The 21,933-nt window shown below is 35.5% G+C and overlaps 1 protein-coding gene across 1 annotated transcript in view; it reads right to left on the bottom strand.

Annotated features, from left to right (window-relative positions):
• UGCG (UDP-glucose ceramide glucosyltransferase) overlaps positions 1–19,187 on the bottom strand; it is a 43,705-nt gene extending 24,518 nt beyond the window's left edge. The window contains exon 1 of the mRNA XM_003761420.4: positions 18,987–19,187. Coding sequence (XP_003761468.2) covers positions 18,987–19,084 — 98 coding nt within the window. The 5' untranslated portion in view covers positions 19,085–19,187. The remainder of the gene's footprint in view (positions 1–18,986) is intronic.
• Positions 19,188–21,933: the final 2,746 nt, after the last annotated feature.

Below are 21,933 nucleotides of genomic sequence, written 5' to 3'. Positions count from 1 at the left end.
CTTTTGGACCAATTTTGGTATTATACTCTGCTGTGGCTGCACAAAATCTAAGTCACTACTTTCTGATATACGAATAGGATTGATTGCTATGGAGCATTATATATGCCCTACTAATTAAGGCCTTTTTAGGTTCACATAGAAATCAAGTCTTCACAATTAGTATAAAACATAAACAGGATTAAGAGTCCTCTAACAGTCAGCAGTATAACTCCTACTGTAATGCTAAGGGCTTCTCATAGACTTTACCTTAGAAAAAGACCTTAGAGAAAAACAGTGATTCCCAACCCAAACCCTGGAGAATAGCCAAAAGAGAATTTAGGATCACTTCACTCACTCATCTCTAAGAATACTAAGAATTTGATAGTATCTTCCAATAACTGTTGTTTATTATTTAAGGAGCAGTAGAAAACAAGGATGTTGAAAGATTAGACACAAGTATATGGTCTTAAGTTTTCAAAAACAGTAAAAGAACATTAACAATAAAATACTAAAATAAAAACAGTACACACTCTACTACAGACTTTCTTCTAAATTAATATGAAATTATTAATGATTACTCTTTGGATCTGGCCATTTAAACAGTTCTGAAAATACCTGATTATGCCAATATTTTATACACATTTACTTTTTACAAAAGCATACCAAGAAACTTTATTAAATTTTTTTTTTTGGTTTTTATTTAATAGCCTTTTATTTACAGGATATATGCATGGGTAACTTTACAGCATTAACAATTGCCAAACCTCTTGTTCCAATTTTTTACCTCTTACCCCCCCACCCCCTCCCCTAGCTGGCAGGATGACCAGTAGATGTTAAATATATTAAAATATAACTTAGATACACAATAAGTATACATGACCAAAACGTTATTTTGCTGTACAAAAAGAATCAGACTCTGAATTATTGTACAATTAGCTTGTGAAGGAAATCAAAAATGCAGGTGTGCATAAATATAGGGATTGGGAATTCAATGTAATGGTTTTTAGTCATCTCCCAGAGTTCTTTTTCTGGGCATAGCTAGTTCAGTTCATTACTGCTCCATTAGAAATGATTTGGTTGATCTCGTTGCTGAGGATGGCCTGATCCATCAGAACTGGTCATCATCTAGTATTGTTGTTGAAGTATATAATGATCTCCTGGTCCTGCTCATTTCACTCAGCATCAGTTCGTGTAAGTCTCTCCAGGCCTTTCTGAAATTATCCTGTTGGTCATTTCTTACAGAACAGTAATATTCCATAATATTCATATACCACAATTTATTCAGCCATTCTCCAACTGATGGACATCCATTCAGTTTCCAGTTTTTAGCCACTACAAAAAGGGCTGCCACAAACATTCGTGCACATACAGGTCCCTTTCCCTTCTTTATAATCTCTTTGGGATATAATCCCAGTAGTAACACTGCTGGATCAAAGGGTATGCACAGTTTGATAACTTTTTGAGCATAGTTCCAAACTACTCTCCAAAATGGTTGGATTCGTTCACAACTCCACCAACAATGCATCAATGTCCCAAAAACTTTATTAAATTTTTTAAAAATCTTGATAAACTCCATCTATAGGAACTCCCCAGTCTATCAGTCTAGTGATCTTGAATGGATCTTGTTACACAAAGGAGTTGGAAAGCAGCGGAGAGGGAAGAGGAATATTAGTCTAGCATGGCTTTCTTTCTTTTTCCAGGTATTATTGAAAAAATGATTAACAAAAAAGCTCTACAATTTTGCCAGGAATTACTGTCAAGTTCAAGCATTTACAAAATTGTGCTCTCTTCACTTTTTTCAACAATTGGACAATTATGTCTCCAGTCCTCTCTCTTTTATTTTCAAAGATCCCTAATAATGGCTCAGGAACCACATCAATTTATTCTTGGTAACCTCAGATACACTTCAATACAAGTGACCTGAACTCAAATCAAGTATAACTAAATGCTCTTTTCCTTAAACCAAGTTTCAATTCGCCATTAGGCATTTTTGTTGTGTCTTTCTTGTCCAGAAACAAAATAAAAAGTTGAATAGCATTGCCTTCTCTTGTCATTATCACCTCATCTACCCTGAACAGATAGATGCTGAAAGCTTTCAAATATCAGGAAGCTATCATGTTCCCACTAAGACTTCTCTTCTATTCAATAAACATTCTATCTCACATATGGCGTGAACTTAACTCCCATCATCCCATTCGTTAGACTATCTTCAGCTTATAAATGTTCCACATAAAATGCAACTTACCTCACATTGGTTCTACACTGTAAAGAATGAAATTACCATTTAAGTAAGCCAGAGATACTGGAAGGTAAAGGGGAAAATGAAATGAAGAATTTAAGGATATCGCATATAAAGAACTTAATTCCCTTAATTTCTGTGTATAGTAGAGGAGACTCAAAGATACTGTGAAAAGTAGATGAAAAGAATACAGAAAAAGTCAACTCTAATTCTATGATGAATATAATAAGGGATGCCAGAATATGGGAAAGGAAAAGAAGGTGTAATATAATGATGCTCACTGTAAAAGCATTATTCATCTGTTTTTTTTTTTTCCATAGCTATATTACTATTTCCTTCTTATAGCTTCACAGTTCTCGATTCCTATATCATAAGCAAACTAAATGGTATAGTAGACTGAGGAGCCTAGAGTCAGCAAGAACCGAGTTCAAATCCGGTCTCAGATCCTTATGTATCTGGGCAAATCAGTGGTTAGCAATGTATTTCTTCAGATTTAGACCTAGAGAAACCTCTAAGATCAGCAAGTCCAACTTTCCCACTTTACAACCTTCTCAAGAGGTTGATTTGCTCAATGTCAACACCAATAAAAAGTGAAAGGGCTGAAATTTGAACCCAGGTCTTTAAACTTTAAATCAACTTTTTTCCCCCTAGACCAGAGGCAAATGACTCATTTCACAATACTTTGAAAATCATTTAGTCTTTACCTGATGCCATCTAAAAATCACATGACTTTTCTTTTCTTTTTTTTTTTTTCAAGTTGACAATCAACTTTATTTTTTTTTTTAATTTAATAGCCTTTTATTTACAGGATTTATACATGGGTAACTTTACAGCATTAACAATTGCCAAACCTCTTGTTCCAATTTTTCACCTCTTACCCCCCCCCCCACCCCCTCCCCTAGATGGCAGGATGACCAGTAGATGTTAAATATATTAAAATATAACTTAGATACACAATAAGTATACATGACCAAAACATTATTTTGCTGTACAAAAAGAATCAGACTCTGAATTATTGTACAATTAGCTTGTGAAGGAAATCAAAAATGCATGAATCACATGACTTTTTAACATTTATACCAACTAAGTATTTTACTATTCAATAGTCTATAATTATTTCCACCAAAACAGAAGTCATTCCCTCTATACTTTAGTAAAATTCATATAGAATTTCACAGATAGTGTGTATAAAATGACCAAGGTGATGATGACAAGCTCCTATGAATTTGGTTAGATTTATCTTTGGGCATATTCAAAGCCTTTCCAGTTTTGTAGAATCTAACAGTTTAAATAACACTGGGATATCCTTTTTAAGAACTGAAAATCCCCTTCATTCCATAACAAGCAATCTGGAGTAGGACTGTAATGAAGGTTTTGTCAAGCAATACCATTTAATCTAAATCTTTAAACTTATGATTTCATTGGCAATTAGAATGCTCAGTGAAGTCCCTTTACTGAGGCAAATCAGAAAATGTTCTGCAAATAAATGTGTGTGGGCACACACACACACACACACACACACACACACACCCTTGCCTTACCCCGCTGACTCTCTGGAAAGTTGCTTAGGAACTACAAAGTTAAGCAAATTGCCTAAGGTTACACAGCCAATACATCAGACATGAAATTTAAATCTAGGTCTTACTGACTTGGACAGCTTCTCTATTCACTATTGCACACTCTCTCTCTCTCTCTCTCTCTCTCTTGTCTCTCTGTCTCTGTCTCTCTCTCTCTCTCTCAGTATATATAGGTCCAGATCAATCTCTAAATCAGAAGTAGAACAATATGAAAAAAAAATGTTTAGGTCCAAAACTACTTTCATTTTAACCTGTAGAGTGCATGTGTGTGTGTGTATTATTATAGATTACATATACACACTAGTGTCTATAGAGTATAACAATTAGCACTCTTTAAAGTTTTCCCTTCACAAATAAATTGCATTTTTTTCTCATTAAGCTCTCTACTACTTTTACCAGGATATGGAAAGTACATTGCAATAAGAGTTCAAAGATCTATTTTCTAATATTATTTCTGCTACTTGTTAGTTGTTAACCCTTGGCTATGTCATTTCTCTACGCCTTAGTTTTCTCAGTTATAAAAGGAAATAGTAAATCTCTGCTCCATTCAACAGGGTAAAAAAGCACATGTCTAAGTACCTTGGAAATATAATGAGGTACCTAATATAATGAGTACCTTGAAATATAAACTACTAGAAAGAAAAAAGATTTAGTCTCATTATTGTTGTCCTTACAATTTAAAAGGCATCTAAATGTACATTTATCTTTAACATGAAAAAAATCACTCAAGAAAAATTAGAAGAGAAAAAGATCATCCATCTCTCATAGATATGGACAGGAAATGTATTCTTAACCAAACAAGAAATAGAGGCAATTACAAATACAATTCTTAAGACATGAAAGTGAAAAGCTTCTGCACAGAAAAAAATAACGTACCTAGGATAAGGAAGTAATGAAATAGAAAAAATCAAATTTTTCTGATAAATATTTGGTATCCATGATATATATTAGCAACAAACAATAATTCAAAACTAACAGCCATTCCCCAATATATAAGTTGTCAAAAAACAAAAAGAAGCAGTTCTCAAAATTTTAAAATGCAGAGTATTCACAATAACAAAAAAACTCTCATTTCACTAAAAAGAGAAATGCAATCAAAACAGCTCTGAGGTTCCACCCTACATATACCAAAATATTTACAGAAGCACTTTTTGTAATAACTAAGAACTGGAAACAATGTCCACTAATTGGAATAGTTAAACCAATTGTGGTAAATGAATGTGATAGAATATTACTATGCTTTAAGAAATGATATGTATAGGAATACAGAGAAGTATGAAAAAATCTTCAACTGTTGCAGAGTGAAGAAGAGGATATAGACAACTACAACAATGTAAATAAAAAGGGCTACACTCAAGAAATCAAATGGTAACAAAATCTTAACTATAAACAATGACTTGTTTCCTATGTCAAATATTGGTGGTAATTATGCTATTACACAAACATTGAAAACTTAAAAATTAAGCCGTTTCCTGCCTCCTCTACTCCCTTCCTCACACCTCCTCCCCCCAATGCTTTCATATATCCAAGAGCTACCTTCATATCTAAATCCTTTCATCTCTCACTTAAAGTCCTGGTATATCTCCAACTTCATGTTTGACTCCTCCTTCTAGATGGCCCAAATTCATTTCAAATTCAACATATTCAAAATAGAATCTATTATCTTTCATCCTGTACAAACATTCTTAAGTTTCCTATTTCTTTTGATAATGCTGCCTTTCTTCTAAGAAATCATGTCTATCTACAACCTTAGTGCCTTTAATTCTTTGTTTCTAAGTTATTGTTTTGTTTTCTTTTAATGCACTTTTAACATATTTATTACCTATGTGACTTAAGCCAAGTCATTTACCTCACTGGAGTCAATTTTCTCTTCTTTAAAACTGGGGGTTGGATTAGATGGATTCTGAGGTTCCTTCCAATTCTAGATTTATCATCCTATGATCCTAGAAACATCTCTCACATCCATTCACCTCTAACTCACTGCAATCACTTTAGTCCAGACACATGCTTTTACTGAAAGATCCAAATTGTCCTTTCTACATCCAGTTCTCTTTTATCCAATCCATTCTCCAAACAGCTGCCAAATTGATATTTCTAAAGCACAATTCTGAATATATTATTTCCCTCCTCAAGAAGTTTTATTGCCCTTAGTATAAATGACAAACATCTCTGTACATAGCATTTAAGTTTTCACAATATGGCTGTAGGTGTGTCTCTCTTTCTCCAAACTGGTTACATAGGACTCAATGTACTTTACCCATACTTACTATTCTTATTACCCAATGGATCACCCACAGGCATAGACTACAGGGCAAATGTGGCCTGGATGGGTTCTGACTTTAACAAGCACCAATTTTAATAAATAGACAGTCCCTCAGCTGAACGCTTCTAGGACAGAGCCCCCAAGGGCTGGGACTTCATTGTAATTGCACAAGCATTGCCTAAGTACCTACTATGTGATGCCTGCCCAAGTGCCTACTATTGGTCATTTAATACTTACTGAAAAACAACAAAAATGTATCTGAGGGATTCTGTTTTAAGGCTGACCAGGAAAAAGGATGAATGAGATTCAGAATGTTCAACATAGACTTGACTAAATTCACTGATGAGAGAAGGCACAGCTGTTCAACTCTATTATGTTTCAGTTTTCTTTGTCAAGGAGAATGATCTTTGGACTGAAAAGGATATAACAAAAAAAAAAATTATATATATAGCTAACAATCAGGCAAAATTCAAGATAAGAGGCAAGATAGTAAGAGAGCACCACACCTAGTTACTCTTCATTAGTTCAAGCTACCAGGCTATCATTCTAGGATAGTCAAAAAACTGGCATATGTGATGGCGCAAATATTCTAAATTATCCTTGAAAAATCAGGGAGAATGGGACAGCTGATGCAGTACTGAAAAATGTCCCAGTTTCCAAAAACAGGGTTATGTCTTAAACCACAGGCCAGTAAGCTTAAAAGTTTAATTACTAGCAAAATTCTACAATATATTTTTGAACGGATGGTTTGTGAAAATCCCAAACAAAAAGGGATGACAAAAGTATAATTAAACTAACCTATTAGTAGTATGGGTCTACTATGTACAAAGCAGAATGTGATAAAGTGTTATAAAGAATATGAGAAGGAAGAAAAAAAATCTTTATCTGGGGGAAGTCAAGAAAGATGTTCTTAAAGGAAGAAAAGAACGTCAACGAAGAGAAATGTGGAAAAAATACATTCAAGATGTAGTAGATTTTCAAAGTATGGTACACCCAACTCAGGGGAAAGTTGGTAACAGTTTAGCTAGAATAGAATGTAAATAATAATAACAAATTGCATTTACATAGCTAGCTCTTTATGATTTTTAACTTTATTCATTTTCATTTGATCCCTATGTTTTGAAATATATACTAGAGATATTATATCCTTTTATAGATGAGGAAATTGAGGTTAAGTTACTCACAACTGAACTAGTTTAAGTGTCAGAACCGAATTCAAACTCAGATCACTTCCTGATTAGAAGTCTAAAATCCTAGCTCCTGATAGAGGAGCTCAAATAGAATGAAAAAAGCCTAAAAGTACACTGAAGCTACCCCACAGAGCAACTTAACTTCCAGGTTGTTTTTATCCTTTAAGCAAAGGGAAAGCTTATTGAAAACAAGAGAGTGATGATTATTATGTATTAATAAGAAGATTTCTTTTTTTTTTTCCTCTTTTCTTTTTCTGGTGAGGCAATTGGGATTCAATGACTTGTCCTCAATCACACAGCTAATTAAGAGTCCCTTAAGGCTGCATTTAAACTCGGGTCCTCCTGCAGTCAGGGCTGAGCTTAGCTGTAAATTGTTTATATCCCAAGGAGATCTTAAAGGAGGGAACCATTTTGTGGCAGCCCTCTTTGTAGTGGCAAAAAAACTGAATGGATGCCCATCAATTGGAGTATGGTTCAATAAGTTATGGTATATGAATGTTATAGAACATTCTTGTAAGAAACAACCAGTAGGATGATTTCAAAGAGGCCTTGGAGAGACTTATATGAACTAATGCTAATTGAGTAGAACAAGATCATTATATGAGGCACCAAGAATATCTGATGATCAATTCCGAGACATAACTCTCTTCAACAATGAGATGATTCAAATCAGTTCCAATTGTTTAATAATGAAGAGAGCCATCTACACCCAGAGAGAAGACCGTATGGTTTCACAACATGACATATTCACTTTTTTTTGTTATTGTTTGCTTGCATTTTATCTTGCTTTCTCTCTCTCTCTCTTTTTTTTTTTTTTAACTGGTTTGATTTGATTTTTCTTGTGTGGCAAGATAATTGTATAAATGCATATATTGGATTTAACATATACTTCTACTATGTTTAACATATACTGGACTACTTGCCATCTAGGGGAGGGCATGGGGAAAGAGGTGGGGAAATTGGAACATAAGGTTTTGTAAGGGCTAATGTTGAAAAATTGTGCACACATTTTGAAATACAAAAAGCTTTAATTAAAAAAAAATAATAAAGTCATCTTTAAATATTAGGTACCAAAACCAAAACAAATGACTAACCACCACCCACCTCACTTTATAATTCTAAATGTTCCTAAACTGTAACATTTAGTGTTCCTCATAAGTCGTGTTGATCTTGTATGTCACCCAAGAGGGTTTAAAATCTAAAAAATTTCATTAAAAAGTGCTCCTGAACACCTGAAACTGAAATATTTAAATAGTTTCAGTGTTCCTTATTCCCTTGATCTAATCTAATGCTATCTAAGATTTACTTTTGAGGATTTTTTTAATTTAAGAAAATATGTACTCAGTTGATTTTTAAGGCCCACAGATAAAAGATATTTTGAATCCTATAAGTAAAATTTCAAGCAGTCAATTTTTATAAAGTAATTTTTAATTATCAAAATCCACAACTGTTCATGACTTCTACTATATGCATTCATGACATTAATTTTCATGTAAAATGAAACACTGGTTTTGAAATCCAAATTGGATCAGTTGAGTTAGAAAATTTGTTATAATAAAGAAGTTGGAAATAAAAGGAGAAGGAAGAGTTGTTTGTTTCCTCTCTTTTTTTTAGTACCAGGAAAGAAATTTTAACTTAATTAAGAAGAACTAAAAATATTATTTAAGGGGGAAAAATGGAATTTATAACTTAATAATTGGGTTTTAATTCCTGTTCTACTTTTTATAGTCAACTCACCTTGGACAAGTCATTCTCAGAACTTCAGCTTCCTCATCTAAGATAAATGACTATTTAATTACCAGTTAAGAATTCTAGTAGAAAATACAAGGTAATGCCATTACAAAAGTATTCACAATTGGCAAGCAAAAACAATCGATTAAAACTAGCATTAAATATGAGGTCAGGCTCTAAAGAGGAGTTTTGATAGATACTAGAAAAGAGGAAAAGACAGACTATTCTTTGGAAATTCTATTCTTCGGTAAAATGGTTTTGAATATGAGATACAGAAGGATAGCAGATTAGTACAGTCCCTTCTAGAATAAAGTTCTAATAACTGTCCTAATGTAACAAAATGTAACCAAGAACCACCTCCTTTTACTTTTGATTGTCATAGCATTACCCCTGTTTGTTGCAATCCAGACCTAGAATTCTGAAGTAACACTAGTTTTAGTATCAAAACAACCTAATAAAACTTAATGTTTATATTTCTTTTAGCATGATTAAAAAATCTTGCATGTAAGTTCTCCAGGCAAACTACCCAAAGGAAATGGTAATTTTAGCATTTAAAACAATTTTTTATCAGGAAATAGTGACTTTAACATCTAATACCAATTTGTCTCAACATTTCCATTTTGTTCATTCAAAATTTACCACAGTTCCAGAGAAATACGAATTAAGAATTGGAAGGAACTAAAGAAAACATTTATTCCCAACATGCTTCCCTTTCCAAAAGAGAAAATCAAGGTTCAGAGAAGTAAAGGTAGTTACCTTTGGTCACATAGGGTAGTAAGTAGCAGGGTTGGAATTTAAAACTAGATCTTCCAATTCCAAATTCAGAACTCTTTCCACCAATTATAGGCTTGGGGAACACAACAATAAACAATGATGGCCTGTGCAGCTTAAGTGTTTCAAAACTTACTCACAAAAAAGGCCTGTATTCTAGATAAATAAAATTTAGTCATGAAAATTGATTATCAGTATTAGAAAGCTGTGGTAGTAGTAACATGTATCTACTAGAGGCCAAACCACAATGCTAAATTCTGATAAAATAAAGACAAAGATAACAATCTTGAAATTACATTTTTATTTGATCCAGCATTGTTACTACTGGGCTTATATCCCAAAGAGATCATAAAGAAGGGAAAGGGACCTATATGTGCACGAATGTTTGTGGCAGCCCTTTTTGTAGTGGCTAGAAACTGGAAACTGAGTGGATGCCCATCAGTTGGAGAATGGCTGAATAAATTGTGGTATATGAATATTGTGGAATATTATTGTTCTGTAAGAAATGACCAACAGGATGATTTCAGAAAGGCCTGGAGAGACTTACACAAACTGATGCTGAGTGAAATGAGCAGGACCAGGAGATCATTATATACTTCAACAACAATACTATATGATGACCAGTTCTGATGGACCTGGCCATCCTCAGCAACGAGATCAACCAAATCATTTCCAATGGAGCAGTAATGAACTGAACCAGCTATGCCCAGAGAAAGAACTTTGGGTGATGACTAAAAATCATTACATTGAACTCCCAATCCCTATATTTATGCCCACCTGCATTTTTGATTTCCTTCACAAGCTAATTGTACAACATTTCAGAGTCTGATTCTTTTTGTACAGCAAAATAACGGTTTGGTCATGTATACTTATTGTGTATCTAATTTATATTTTAATGTATTTAACATCTACTGGTCATCCTGCCATCTGGGGGAGGGGATGGAGGGGTAAGAGGTGAAAATTTGGAACAAGAGGTTTGGCAATTGTTAATGCTGTAAAGTTACCCATGTATATAACCTGTAAATAAAAGGCTATTAAATAAATTTAAAAAAAAAAAAAAAAAGAAATTACATTTTTATAGGGGTAGATTAGGAGAGGGAGTTTTGTCCGTGTTAAGTATACACAAAATTAAAAATGATTGTGATTCTAATCAGAAGTAAAAGGCTAAAACTTTGAATAGGTGCATCTGAATCAGACAACTGGGCACTTGAAGCTAATTACCTATTCGACAATGACTATTAGCATATGTTTTGAATTGCTCTTCTCACAGTTAATGCTGGCTCAAGGTTTGGGGTTAAGAGAACTAGAGGTAAGGATGAGAAGGTTGAGTGAGAAAGGCAAGAGAACTTCACTTGGCTGCAGGAGGAGGAGGAGGAGGAGGAGGAGGAGGAGGAGAAAAGTGTGGAGATTCTGGACTCTAGAATCAAGGAGGTATCCTTGGCAAAACTCCTGGCAGTTCTGTCCATCTCCTTCACTTCTCCCCTAAAAACCAAGGACTTTAATTTATCCCAACTCTGCCTGATCCTGAGGCCTCCAGGGAGCTAGCTTGGACTTTACAATCCTAGACTCTCAATGATTTTTCCTCCAATTCAGTTTTTGTCTTTGTTCTTTAATAATACTTAAAGAGTCTTTCCCAACGTGCCAGAAACTTAAGTCCATGCATATGTTCCCTAATGTTTTTAACTCTACTTTTGTTCAAGTCATTTTTAGTACATGCCATCCAACACTTTGGTTCAACTGAAATTTTGATAATTTTGAAATCATGTGATTGTTCCATGTCAGACATCATACAATATATGAGGGGAAGAGGAAGGAAAGGAGGACGCAAAAAAAAAAAAAAAAAAAAAGACAAATTTTTGTAGTAAGGAGTAACTATGCATCACCAAAACTGCTACACAATTTTGCCAACAAAATCTAACCCAATTTCTTCCTATTCAATTCTTAGTCCAGTTCACTATATATGAATAGGCATAATCACAGATTCACAGAAACTAGAATTTTAAGGCATTTGAGTAGCCATCCAGTCCAACCAATATGAGGAATGAAATCATACCTGACAAGTGATCATCCATACTCTGCCTGAAGATCTCCAATAAGGTAGAATCCATCACATGTTTTGTTTTTTAATCCCTTCATATCTTGAAATATTTCATCTACTTTTTGTACAGGTCTTATTACCAGGAATTTTGCTTTGTATTTTCCCCTTCATATCAAACTTAAAAGTTACTTCTTTGCAGCTTCTCCTGAAGTTGCAGTATCTCCTGATATTCTGTCAAAGAGAATAAGCCTATTCCCTTCCTCTAACAGCCTTTCAAATACTTAAAGGTATCCGTCATATTCTCTTAAGTTTTGCTCTAGATTCCTAGTGTTCCTAGTTTTTAAAACAAGGACTCAAACCTTTCAAATTCTATTTGCCCACCTCTGAATGTTCTGCAATTTATCAAAATTTTGTGCTATCCAAAGCTGAATATAACATTCCAGATACTGTCTGGCTAGGACAGCTTATATGAACTATTATATTGTTGGAAGAAATGCCTCTATATGCAGCACAAGTGCACATTGGCTTTTCCAGCTGCTTCATCATACTGTTGACTCATATTGAACTTGCTAACTACTGTATTTTTCAGATATTTTTCAGACAAATTGTTTTCTATTTTTAAAGTTTTATTTACTTGATAAGCAAATTTTTTGACAGTTAATGTAAAAGATAGATGACAGACTATGTTAATGGACACATACTCATAATCTAGGCATTGTGTACTCTCAACCACTTGGGTTTTCTTGTATAAACTGCTAGACCAATATATTAATTAGTCACAAATTTAATTAAGGAAGTGTTATAGATATCAATAGTCAGTACTATAACATTCACAAATTTCTACAAAACTTCACTATACATAAAAAAGCTATCTCATATGTAATAATTTTCTCTATAATATAGTCCAACATTTCTAGCAAGCATATAATATGCCTGGTTTGTTTTATCTTGACAATCAAGAGAAATGGTTCACATTTACCCTATGATCACCTTTATCAAGGAAAATTACAAGATTTTAAGTTAATATAAGCACAAGATTTATCTTCTACAAAGAGAACCTTTAATGCTAATGTTGTTCTAATGCAAAGGTGTTTTTGTAATCAACAATCAGGAATTTGTTATACCTCTCAGTAAACTATGCAAATGTGGTCTTTTAACAGAAAATCATTTATGACAGTTTATAGTTTCATATTTTCAACAGTATGGACAATTTTCATAAAGTTTTTATAGAGATGGGGGAAAATAATGTGTTATCATATTTTGTTATATACTTATTGCATTTTATTGAATATTACTTGAAAGTTGTTCATTTCGCTTTTTTTTGTTTGTTTGTTTATAATACTGTCACTGATACATTCTCTTTTTTAAATCTATCATCCGAGATATTTGAGAATGGATCCCTGAATGCTTTAATACAGATTGTTCCTATGTGTATTTGATCAGATATAAAAAACTTATTTTCTGATCGAGAGCCAATTCCACTTTCTCAATGATTATATAGAATCCAAATGCTGCAGTTCTACTGTTACCGATGACAATGAATCTTTATAGAAGTTCTGAAAATCTGTTCTATTTCATGTCTATTTGTTCCCTTCCAGTTTCAACTAAAGTCTCTCAGGATAAACCAGATTAAGACTTAATACTAAGATTTCTATAAATTAACTTTCCATAGCTTTTTTTTTAATCTTTTCTGAGATCAAACTACTAATTATCTTTCATTTCCTCTATAAATATTTTACAAATGAGATTCTCAGGATCAGCGATTTAGGTTGTATTCTAAACTAGTGTTGCCCTTAGCTATCATATCTGTTAGTACTAGGCAAGGAGATCAAATGGAGGTATTTCTAGGGTTCTTTTAACCTTCAACATATCAGTAGTTATTTTATAACTGCTAAAATTCTCTTTTAAAGTAGCACTAATCAGTCAATGACGTTGGATTTTTTCTATTCCTTTACCATTTTTCAGAAATCAACAAGCATTATTTAAATGACTGTACCATTTATAAAAGTCCTGCCTCTCAAAGAACTTACATTCTCTAAGGGAGACAACATGAGCATATATAAACATATAGAATATAAAATAAACAAAATATAAGTAAGTTAAATCTAAGTGAAAGAGGATACTAGCAGCCAAGGGCAAAATCAGTAAGTAAAAGTATTGAAGAATAAGAGGTTAAGTTCAGCTCAACTCTGAAAGAATTGAAAGATTATATGAACTATAGATAAGAGGAGAATATATTTTAGGTACCAGAACAGCAACAGTTTGTTTAAATTGGTCAGACTGGTGCCCTTATCCTTTATTTTGATTTAGAATTGATTTTTTTCCTTTTTCTAAATAACTAATGATCTGTTTATACAAAAGATCTGATGACCATCTTGGTAAAGTCACTTCCTGTCAAGTTAAACTTAATTATATTTTTTGGTAATGTTTTTTAGTTCTCATTACATCTTTTTTCAACTTTCTTAGTCATGATATAGTTTCTTTTCTTAATTCTACATTGAAATAGTTGTTGGCATTAAATGCTGGTACCTTCACATTGCTGTTTGCTTACTTGCATCATGAGCTCTGACTGCCAAGGTGAAATGACCAAGCGTTCCATAAACTATTTTCTATGGCCTTTGCATATATGAGAAAAATAACTGCCCCAACTATTTTCCTGCAGACCATCCTTACACTGAGCTGCAACTTCACTATGTCTTATGGTTTTAAATACTTACAAAGCACATCAACAGACCGAGGTCAGTTCCTCAGCAACACAACACTTCAATTAAAATCAGTGGGCAAATTTCATATATATCATTAATTTAATTTTAATTAATTAATTTAAAAACCTAAAAATGATGTAGTTCTTAATTTTCTTTGCCCACTTCCCCACACTTTTTATTACTGCAACTGTCACTGAAGAAATGTAAAGGGGTTATAGAATCCCTGGGATCATTTTAAGTTTATTTTATTCCATGATTTAAGATGGCCAAAGAATTAATTCATTACCTACTGACAAATCTGCATGTGATAAGGCCAGTCAGGTTTTAGAACTATAGACACCATCCAAGACTACATTTAAAACTTTTCCAGCTTAGCAGAACTTCCCAGAGGCATAGCCAGATTCACAAATGTTAAGACAATGGGACAGAGCTTTGCAGAGATGGGTAACAATTACTGGGAAATTTTTTTCAGCAACAGCATTGATAACCAACACATAAAAACATTTACCAATCTTTAAACTTTCTGATAAAATCAGAGGGAGGGCATTCATTCAAACTAGCCTGTAAATATGCTAACAACAAACTAGAAAGAAAGGTGGGAACATTTTATATAACCTTATAAGTGTGATAACACTTTATCCATATATTATCAAGTAACAAATATATCCAACATCAGAAGGAAAAAGACATGGTTTCATGTGCCAAAATGATCCAAATTACTTTTTTTTCCCTCATGTATAGACAAAATATCAATTCTTGCTTTTCTGTCTGAATCTAAAAGATTATAGTAAAGTTAGTTAAATTACTAAGAGCCATTACTCTCTATTTAAAATTTACTAATGAAAAGTGATCAGTTGTTTGTAAAGGTGATAAATCTTTAAATCTCATAACTTCATGCTGGTTTTGAGCTTTTCACCCTCAAAATACTAAGAGAATCAAGTCTTGAGTGATGAGAAAATGTCATTTATGTTACAGAATATGGAAAGTCAGACATTTGAATACATAAATTATTTTTCTCAAATAGATCTTAATTTTGTCGATCCCCACGAATACACTACCTTGCAATTTTTTGAATTCAAACATTTAAACTAATTACAAAGTTTAAAAATACAAAGGTAAAAAAAAAATCTCTGATAACGTAATGCTCTAAGATTAAGAATGTAGAGCAGCATATTCAAAGATTTTTTAAAATGTTAGAAATATAACAGAACTTAGAAAGCATTTTGTTCAATCTTCTGATCTTGGCAATTAAAAAGAAAAATAAGGCCCAGAACTTGTCCAAGACTACACAGTTGGTAAGAAGAGGACTTAAAGGGAAGGTTTTTGAATCCCAGTCCACAGCCCAAAAAATATGACTTCCTTTTTAAAAATAAGAAACCATGCAGGCCAGTTCCAATAATTTTGTGATAATGAGAACCATCTATACCCAGAGAAAGGACAGTGGGAACTAAGTGTGGATCACAACATAGCATTTTCACTTCTTTTGTTGTCATTTGTCTGAATTTTATTTTCTTTCTCATTTATTTTCTTTTTTGATCTGATTCTTCTTGTGCAACAATTGTATAAATACATATGCCTCTATTAAATATACATATATATATATATGTATGTATGTATGTATATTTACCATATTTAACATATATTGGATTACTTGCCATCTAGGATATGGGATGGGACCAAGGGGGGCAGGAGGGGAATTGAAACACGGTTTTGCAAAGGTCAATATGAAAAATTATCTTAGCATGTTTTGAAAATAAAAAGCTTAAATTAAAATAATAACAATAAAAAATAAAGAATCATGTAATTACAAATTAGTAAAATATTTTAATACAAAATTTTAATTCAAAATTATTTGCTATGGCTTTAATTATATTTTATACATCTTTGTGAAAATTCTGAAAAATAAAAGCTTTTAACATCAACTACAGTTTTTAAAAAAAAGGAAGAGGAGTTCCCTATTTAAAAGCATGTGTCAAATATTCAGGAACTGTCTATTCAATGAAAGAGGAATCACTAATATAAAAAGTGAAGCCCTTATAATTTATAAACAAAGCTTTAATTTAGGTAGTGACTATTTGCTTTACAAAGGAATTCTTTTCCAAAACATATTCCTAATGATTTTATTATATCAATTTTCCATTAAGCTTTTTAATATGTTGATTTAATATTAGAAACACAACCTTTCAGAAACACACCTATCATATATACAGGTATACCAACACAAATAGCCAAATTCATAAATGGGGAAGGAGGCTCTTTTTTTTTCTTTTTTTCAAAATTTAAAAATATTTGAGTATACTGTGTTCAAATTTCTCCTCTTGAACTGTAAGCTCCTTGAGAACAAGGACTTTCATTTTTTTTCTTTGTATAATGCTTGGCCCATAATAGGCATTTAATAAACACCAACTGTTTGATGTAGCTTAATAGGTATCATTAAGCAAACAGTTTGATGATACTTAAAATCTTGGTTAAGTTGATTTTAATTCTATCAATGTTTAAACTCACAGTTTTGAGGCTCATAAAAAAATAAAATGTCTTTAAAGTGGAAAAATTTGGAGTATGATAATATATATCTGTTGTTGTTATTAACAGAACAGAATGATTTGTTGGCAATACTACTTTTAAATTTAGTTATCAAGAGCAATTAAATTAAATGTAATTAGACTAACCACTCACTCAAAAAAAAAAAAAAAAAAACCCTAGAAGATTGACTTTCAAGTTGCTTCACTGATACAAGAAAATCACCAGGGCTACCAGCCTGGAATATGTTCCTTTATATTTTAGAAAGTATCAAGAGTAGCAGAACTTTTCTTTAGTACTAACAAAGATAAAAAACTAACAATGGTTGTGGGGGGAGGGGAACAAGTCCAACTGTACTGGAATGGAAGCAAAAAAAGTAAAAGAAAAATCCAAAATTGAAAAAGCTTCCCTCCCCCCAGACAACTGGAGTTAAGTGACTTACCTAGGGTCACACAGCTAGTAAGTATTAAGTGTCTGAGAGCAGATTTGAAGAATTTTTTTCTTGACACTACCCAAGCATGAGTAGATGGCACTAATTACTATATACTCAACAAAGGATTGTGGTAGCAGTCCTTAGATACCAAGTAGAAAGTTGTTTATCTATAGAAAGGATGAACTGATTAAAAAAAGAACTAAAGCTTCTTTCTTTTATCTGTAAAACTGCATTTTACTATATATAGGTAACTAAGTAGCATAGCTGAAAGAGTGCTCCAACTGGAATCGGGAAGACTCATTTCAAATCCAGACTTGGACAGGTACTAGCTATATGACCCTACGTAAGTCACTGAACTGTTCACTTCAGTCTCCTCATCTATAAAAAAAATGAGTTAGAGAAGGAAATGGGAAATAGGAAAACATCCTACTATTTTTGCCAAGAAAATACTACAAAGAAAGATGTAAGCCAACAAGATTTCCAAAATGTATATCTTTCCTATCCTTGTTTTAAAAAAAAAAACTATAAAACATTTTAATCTCACTAAACTAAATCCACATTTTAAAACGAGGGAAAGGTTTGATTTTTGGGAAAAGAAAAATTCTCACGAGGGGTTTGAATTACTTCCACATTAAGTTAACTAGGCTCAATTGAACTCAAGTAGAAGAAAATTATCAGCAATCCCAGACATATTCCAAACAGCTCAGACGACCTGTGTAAGGTATTTTTCAAGCTGGACAGGGGCTACACCTAGGTAAACAGATCAGACTCTTCCAGGAAGAGAGAATCAATAGGGTGACCAGCAGGTGGCTGTGTGCAACTCCCAGAGGGAACAATCATTCCCTCAAAAGAAATGTGAACAATGACAAGTGAAAAAATAAATCCACCACACACAATTGTTGTTCCAAAGACAACTCAATCCCTAACTCACATTTGCCTCTGGATGATTCTAAGAGCCATCTAAATAATAAAGAAAGCCGCATTTCCCTTTCCTTCTCCCTAATGGCAGTCACCCTTAGAGTTCTCAATGCCCAATCTCGGTAAGCAGGCACCCTTCGGCTCTGCACGCCACTGCAGCTGCAGTCCAGCATCCATACAAAGACAAACCTCCTTACCCCACCAGTTATTCTTATACATCTTTACACACACACACACACACACACATACACACCCCCAAAATTAAAAACCTCAATCTACTTCCCTACCCCCACGCTATTTCTCCTATAGTCTGCGCTGCCTCGGAAAACAACCTTCTCCATCCTCTGGCCCCTTCCGGGGTACCCCCTCCCACCAGTGCTACCCAGTAGGCCGCAGAGATACCAGCTCCCCACGGCCCGGCGCCCCCACACCACCCAACACCCTTCCCAGGACCCTCCTCGGAGGGTTGCCAGGGCACAACGTGCCTCCCCGCCCCCTCCCCACCTCCACCTCAGCAAGGCAGACTCGGAAAACAGACAGCACAAGCAGAATCCAGTCCTCGGCCTCCGTCACAGCCCCCGGCCACTCTCCCTCCCCGCCCCCAGCTCTCGCCTCCACTCACGTGTAGATAATAGACATGAAATGCATGAGCCACAGCACGCAAAAGAGGGAGAACCCAAAAACGGCCATTCCCTCCTGGGCCAAGTCCAACACCGCCATCACCGGGACCGCCCGGCCCGGGCCACCGTTCCGGCGCCCGCCGACTCCTCTTCTCCCCGCGTCGTCGTCGTCGTCTCCTTCGTCGTCGTCGCCGCAGCCGCTGCCGCCGCAGCGACAGCCTGGGACGGCGGCTCGCGCGCGCGGAGGGCGCGGAGGAGGAGCTGGCTCCGGGAGGGAAGGAGGGCGAAAGAGGATGGGGATCGGGGGAACGGGGGCGGGGCAGGCTCGGCCGAGGGAGCCGGCCGAGGGCGCCGGGACGGAGAGGGGCTGCTGCCGCCCGCGCGCGCCTGCGCGTCCCTCAGCGAGCTCGGGATGCCCCGAGCTCCAGGCTCTGCGGCTGCAGCCTCTGGGGCCTCCTCGTTCCCTCCCCGCCCCCGGCCAGAGGCTGCGCGCTCCGCTCCTGCTCCTTTCCTGCTCCCTCCTCTTCCTTCTTCTCCGCCTCCTGCTATCGGCAGCCCGGCTCAGCGACGCGCCGAACCTCCACCGGCTTCCCCGGAGTCGCTTCACAGACTAACCGAAAGCGGCTGCTCGCGCCGCAGACAGCCCGGTGCGCCCCGCCTCCTCCTGCCGCCTCCTCACCTCCCTCACCCGCTCCTGCCCAACCCCGCATGGCAGGCCTCCTCAACAGCCCCCGCTCCTGCCACACGGCCGCGTGACGTCACCCGTCCCCGCCGAAGGGGGCGGTGCCAGCGCCCTGGTCCCGGTCCCCCCCCCTCGCCCCCTCCCCCCGCCCCTTCCCGTAGACTCGCGCCCGGGCCCTGACGGAGCTAGCTTGTGCTCTCGGATGCTAGCCAGCCAGCTAGCCGGAGGGAAAGAGGGCAGAGCCGGGCGTCTGGAACCTTTCCCTCTCTCCCTCCTGAAAAGAAATTATTTTTTAATTCTCCTCTTTCCTTTTTTAATTCCTCCTTCCCTACAAAAGGATAAGCGGGGTGTGGAGCGATGAATGAGACCATTTATTTAAAAAAAAAAAAAAAAGACTTAGTATTGCATATTATCTAAAGGAATTCTTTCACTCCTCATCTCCACCTTCTGGCTTCTCTGGCTTCCTTCAAATCCCAGCTAAAATCCCACCTTCTACAAAAAGCATTTCCTACATCCTCCTCAAAGTCGGTTCTTCCCTCTGTGGATTATTTCCAGTTTATCCTTTGTATGCAGCTAGCTACTTATGTATCATCTACACACATATTACCATGTAAAGATCTATGCATGTATGTGAAAACATAGAAATTCATGACATATATACACATACATGTGAAGATGTGCATACGTGTGTTCCTACATGTAAAGATGCAATGCATGTCTATTTTTTTTTTTATCCAGGCATTTTCTTGTCTTCCCCATTAGACTGTGATAACCTTAAGAGCAGGGACTTGTTTTTTGCCTTTGTATGTCCCACTCTTAGCACATATGTGCCTGGCACATAGTAGCCCCATAATGAGACCATTTATTTAAAAAAAAAAAAAAAGACTTAGTATTGCATATTATCTAAAGGAATTCTTTCACTCCTCATCTCTACCTTCTGGCTTCTCTGGCTTCCTTCAAATCCCAGCTAAAATCCCACCTTCTACAAAAAGCATTTCCTACATCCTCCTCAAAGTCGGTTCTTCCCTCTGTGGATTATTTCCAGTTTATCCTTTGTATGCAGCTAGCTACTTATATATCATCTACACACATATTACCATGTAAAGATCTATGCATGTATGTGAAAACATAGAAATTCATGACATATATACACATATATGTGAAGATGTGCACACGTGTGTTCCTACATGTAAAGATACAATGCATGTCTATTTTTTTTTTTATCCAGGCATTTTCTTGTCTTCCCCATTAGACTGTGAGAACCTTAAGAGCAAGGACTTGTTTTTTGCCTTTGTATGTCCCACTCTTAGCACATATGTGCCTGGCACATAGTAGCCCCATAATAAATGTTGTTTGAGGAAGAAAAGCAGAACATGAAAGACTTGAGAAACATTTCCACATAGCAATGGAAAGATGTCCGGTACTTGGAATCAGGAAAACTTGAATTCAAATTTTACCTAAAGCACTTATTAGCCATGTTCTACCCTGGGCAAATCATCTCATTCTTCTGAGCCTTAGTTTCCATATTTATAAAATGAAAGGTTTAGACTGTCTTCAGTTCTACCTCTTCCAGTTCTAAATTAGTTCATAAATTTAAATCTAAGCCACTATTATTCAATAATCAATCCTATTATCATGTCCTACAAGATATAATACTCTTCTTTCTCACTTCTACCTCTTACTTGAATTAACTGAACCATCTGGGAATGGGGTATTAAGCACAGATAAGGCTAGGAGTAAGGAAACTTACCAGGGAAAGGGGAATTTGGGATTTGAAAGAAGTGTATTTCTTTAATAGAGTTCTATGTATCGTTGAAGACTTATTGGCTGAGAAATTGACTTTGGGGAAGGTATTTCTCAAGGTCTGGGTTTTACAAAAACCATGGATTGTAGTAGTTGGAGGTGTCCATCTCCAGAAGAGCAAGTTTTGGTAGAGTTTATTTGTATTATCTTGTCTCAACTTGGTTTGGTTTTTTGTAGGGGGCTCCTTAGATTGTTCATTGAACTTATAGAGTGCTTTCAAAATCTTTTTAAAGCTGATGGTTTAAAAGTGTGTGTGTGTGTGTGTGTGTGTGTGTGTGTGTGTGTGTGTGAGAGAGAGAGAGAGAGAGAGAGAGACCCACTCAGAATCTGTTGCTGTACTCACAGAAGTTACTGTCTGCTATTCTAAGAAGTTTTTATGGGGAGCTTTTCAGAATGCTAGGAAATTATTTCTAATAATGTTTGAAAAGATTGTAACTTTTTATCAAAACAGACATTGATTTGTT

The sequence above is a fragment of the Sarcophilus harrisii genome, chromosome 1 (genome assembly GCF_902635505.1).
Source record: "Sarcophilus harrisii chromosome 1, mSarHar1.11, whole genome shotgun sequence".
In the NCBI taxonomy this organism is placed as follows: domain Eukaryota; kingdom Metazoa; phylum Chordata; class Mammalia; order Dasyuromorphia; family Dasyuridae; genus Sarcophilus; species Sarcophilus harrisii.
Note: the sequence above shows the minus strand (reverse complement) of the source record. Positions and strands in the feature narration are given on the sequence as shown.